The 4847-nt window shown below is 33.4% G+C and overlaps 1 protein-coding gene across 1 annotated transcript in view; it reads left to right on the top strand.

Annotated features, from left to right (window-relative positions):
• Positions 1 to 1830: 1830 nt before the first annotated feature.
• LOC115410470 (zinc finger MIZ domain-containing protein 1-like) overlaps positions 1831 to 4847 on the top strand; it is a 6935-nt gene continuing 3918 nt past the window's right edge. The window contains exon 1 of the mRNA XM_030122126.1: positions 1831 to 1835. Coding sequence (XP_029977986.1) covers positions 1831 to 1835 — 5 coding nt within the window. The remainder of the gene's footprint in view (positions 1836 to 4847) is intronic.

The raw sequence follows: 4847 nt of genomic DNA on the forward strand, positions 1-4847 counted from the left end.
CCAAATATATCAATGCATACATGAAAGTAGGGATGCACCGATACCGATACGAGTATCGGCATCGGCTCCGATACTCAGTGTGTGGTACTCGTACTCGTAAAAGACATCCGATACAAATGCACCGATACCACTTATGGCCGTGTGACATTCACAGTTCAGTGCAGCAGGTAATTTAATTGACTTAATTGAAGATTTTTTTTTGCTTAATTGAAGATTTTTTTAACTTAGTTGAAGATTTTTTTGGCTTAATTCAAGATTTTTTTTTTATTTAATTGAAGATTTTTTTTTGGCTTAATTCAAGATTTTTTGCTAAATTTGAGAGTTTTTTTTGGCTTAATTCAAGATTTTTTTTACTTAATTGAAGATTTTTTTGGCATAGTTCAAGATTTTTTGCTAAATTTGAGATTTTTTTGGCTTAATTCAAGATTTTTTTTTGCTAAATTTGAGATGTTTTTTTTTTTTTTTTGGCTTAATTCAAGATTTTTATATTTTTTTTACTTAATTAAAGATTTTTTTTTGTTGGCTTAATTCAAGATTTTACCTTAATTCAAGCTAAATTTTTTTTGCTTAATTCAATTCAAGACTGTGGAATTTTTGCACTTGGCAAAAACATCCCAGGGGCTGAACTGGACCCTTTGGCGGGCCGCATTTGGCCCCCGGGCTGCACGTTTGACACCCCTGCTCTAAAGGAAACTATTAAACTTCACTACTTTGTGCAACAGTTCATTTAAAGTTTGTGATCTATTTGAGTTTTTCCCTTTTGCTGACTTGCTTGTGCAGAACATCCTGTCCATCAGTCATATGGTTATTTCCATTACACCTAACAAATGTCAGGCATTTCCCCCTCAACATGATCAATGGGGAACCGCAGCTGCGCATAAAGCGGCGGTTAATATTTCTTTTCGTGTTTGGAGTAGAGGTCGTGCCTATTTCCACAGAGAAACCTATCATCTTTCATTAAAGCGAGCTCACAGATCCAATCTGGCATCTGCTGCTCATTACCAACCTGTGGTGGCACAACTGACCCAAATATGTGCTGAGGAGTCTGTTTCCCCCTGAAAAGGGATATAAAAAATACCGTTTATAACATGATGAATAGAACTGTGTCAAAGCCCTGAACTGTTCACAGTATTTTAAGTTCTATCATCTCATCAGGCTGCAGTTCATTTGCATGTGTGTGTGCGTTTGATGGACGGCTCCAACGGCCCACACACTGCACACCTGGTTCAGTTTAGACCAAAGCCTGATGTAAAGCTTCAGACTAATGCACCTGACTGATGTAAAGCAGCGCAGAGCCCACCGGACACGCTCACCTGAGGGCAGTCTTGATGTAGTGTCCTTTGTTGAAGCAGAGGTGGCACAGGTAGTTGGGCGGCGGCCTTTTGCTGGGTTTACCGCGTCTCCGGGGAAAGGGAGAGGTCGGAGAAATGGTCGGCTAAAGAGCTCAGGCCGTCCACAATGTTGTTGAGGGAACCATACGGTGAGGAGCTCTTATAGAAGTTATTGTTTAAGGCCTGTGAGAGAAAAACATATGGAGGAAAGTCAAGAAAAGTCACACATGTAGGTATGAACACTGGATTATACCAAAGAAAGAATAACACTAAGTGTGATTCATGATGATTTCACTGACAATTGTAAATTATCTTTAAAATTTACTTGTTTCTTTGAGAATCGCAAAGTAAAATATAATATAAGATGCATTTAAGGTCAGCTCTAGAGGGTGGAGCTTATAAGATGAGATGAGATGAGGTGAGGTAAGATAAGGTAAGGTAAAATACAGTAAGATGGAGATGAGATATGATAAGGTAAAATGCTGTAAGATGAGATGAAATGAGGTAAGATAAGATAAGGTAAGGTAAGGTAAGATAAGGTAAAATACAGTAATTTGAGATGAAATAAGAGGCGATAAGATGATATAAGATGAGATAAGATAAGGTAAGATAAGGTAAAATACAGTAAGATGAGATGAAATAAGTTAAGATAAGGTAAAATACAGTAATTTGAGATGAGATAAGAGATGATAAGATGAGATGAGATAAGGTAAGGTAAAGTATAAGGTAAAACACAGTAGATGACATAAGATAAGGTAAAAATATGATAAGGTAAGATATGATATGGTAAAATACAGTAATTTGAGATGAGATAAAAGACGATAAGATGAGATAAGGTAAGGTAAAATAAGATAAGGTAAAATACAATAAGATGAAAATGAAATAAGATAAGGTAAAATACAGTAATTGAGATGAGATAAAAGACGATGAGACGAGATAAGGTAAGATAAAATACAGTGAGATAAGATAAGGTCAAATACGATACGATAAGGTAAGGTAAGATATGATAAGGTAAAATACAGTATTTGAGATGAGATAAAAGACAATGAGATGAGATAAGGTAAGGTAAAATAAGAAAAGTAAGATAAGGTTAAATACAGTGAGATAGATAGATAGATAGATAGATAGATAGATAGATAGATAGATAGATAGATAGATAGATAGATAGATAGATAGATGGATGGATGGGATGGATGGATGGATGGATGGATGGATGGATGGATGGATGGATGGAGGATGGATGGATGGATAGATAGATAGATAGATAGATAGATAGATAGATAGATAGATAGATAGAGAGATAGATAGATAGATAGATAGATAGATAGATAGATAGATAGATAGATAGATAGATAGATAGATAGATAGATAGATAGATAGATAGATAGATAGATTGAGTGATTTACTCTATTGATCCCAAAGGGGAAATTCAGACTACAAAATTCAGAATACAAAATGAGATAAAGTAAGGTAAAATAAGATAAGATTTTGGGGAAATTTCACAGTTAAGAGCAGCAAAAATACAATAACAAGTGCAGATAAAAAAGACAGATACAAAAAAAATGAAAATATAAAGAGAAAAATAAGAAATTGACATTTATATATAAATAAAGAATTAGAATTAAAAATCAAACATTATTTACATATTTACATCATCAAACCATTTCAGTGCTCACATTAAATCTGAGCCAGTAATTTGATCCCAACTGTTTTCAAACATTCCCAAGAGAAATACAAAACAACTACATAAGCTTAAATTTAGTTTTAAGTGGTAACAAAACATGTTGGGGATATACTGCATTTCTAAGTCATAAGTCACATTTTTGGCCAAATTGTTATAGCTCCTTAACTTTACTCTTCTAACACTGCCAATTTATTTTAAGCAGATAGCACAATTGGACCAAATGGCTTTATAATAATAATAATTCAACATTTTTGTCATAACCTCTGAAATCATTATTTAAAGCCAAGTATTATTTTTATAATGTTATTGGAGCGGATCATTATGTAACATTTAGGGGATATAATAACAGCAATGCTATGTAATACTCATAATTATGCTATAATTTGTATATAATCATGTAAAAATAGGAATTAGTGTGTTGTTGTTTCATAGAATAAGCTGTTAAATTCAATGTACAGTGATATAAAGTATAAAAAAAAACAACTTAAAACCCTCCCATTTGTCGAGTTATAAATGGAAATTCTTATCTTTGCTGGAAAATATGTGAGATATCACAAATCCCTCTGGTTGGTACACACAAGATTTAAGAGGAGCGCAGAGAAACATTACTGCTTTTAAAGACGGATGTGAAAAAGAAGATAGGGAAAAGACATGAAGTGTTGAGGATGACGATTAAGGTTCTGAAAAACACCACCATATGCTGCATCTTAGTCAACTGTAACAACTAAATATTTACAGTATTAAATGTGTCCGAACATTTCTACAGATCCAGATTAACATACAGGTAAATAAAGTAGAATATCTTGAATTTTGATGGAGTAAAATAGCAGGAAGTTGAACATCAGCTGTAATAGGAAGCCTAGGAAACACAAACAGTCGCGGAAAAAATGATTAGACCATCAAAAGTCATCAGAAACAATGGTTATGCAATCCAGTACTAACTCCTGTGTGTATCATGTGACTAAAACAGACAGAAAAGAAAACATGGAATGCCTAAAAGCACTGTTTTTGTCAGTACAATGCCATAGATCACAGGTGTCAAACATGCGGCCCGGGGGCCAAAACTGGCCCGCCAAAGGTTCTAATCCGGCCCGTGGGATGAATTTGCAAAGTGCAGATTAGGGCATCAAACTAAAAAATAATATCATAGTAACCTATAAATAATGACAACTCCATTTTTTTCTCTTTGATTTTAGTGCAAAAAACATTAAGTTATGAAAATGTTTACTTATATATTCATGGGTTTTGTTGTTTTAGTTCCATATCAGCCAACACAGTGGACACTAATGCCCCATCCCATAATAATACACTGACATTTATACCATTACTGTAGCTTTGCTGTTCTTGATAAACCTGATCTGCACTAACATGTTGAGTGGAAATCAATTGCTTGTCATTATTATTAAACAGTTTTGGTTTTTGTTTTTTTTTTACATAAAGGTTTTTTTTTGTTTTTTTGTTTTGTTTTTTTGCATATTATCTCCATAAAGTGAGTAATGACTAGTATTAGAGTATGTTAAAATGTGAGAAAACATCAGATTAGCTGCATTAAAAGTGTTGTAATTTCATAGTTTTCACATGATCTATCAGTAAAAAAAATGCTTCTTTGCTTCAAAAATTAATCCATGGTGTCAAACTGAGCGGACATTTTTTGAAGTTCATGAAAAATAGATTCACAACAAAATTTTCAATCGCTTTTTTTTTTCATGCCTAAAGAGGAATAAAAACTCAAGAAAATAAATTTTGATCAGGGTTCTCATAATTCATGCATGAAAGGTTTAACAAACTATCCTTTAATAATAAAATGTGAATAACCTAACATGTCTGAAGTA

The sequence above is a fragment of the Sphaeramia orbicularis genome, chromosome 19 (assembly GCF_902148855.1).
Source record: "Sphaeramia orbicularis chromosome 19, fSphaOr1.1, whole genome shotgun sequence".
In the NCBI taxonomy this organism is placed as follows: Eukaryota; Metazoa; Chordata; class Actinopteri; order Kurtiformes; family Apogonidae; genus Sphaeramia; species Sphaeramia orbicularis.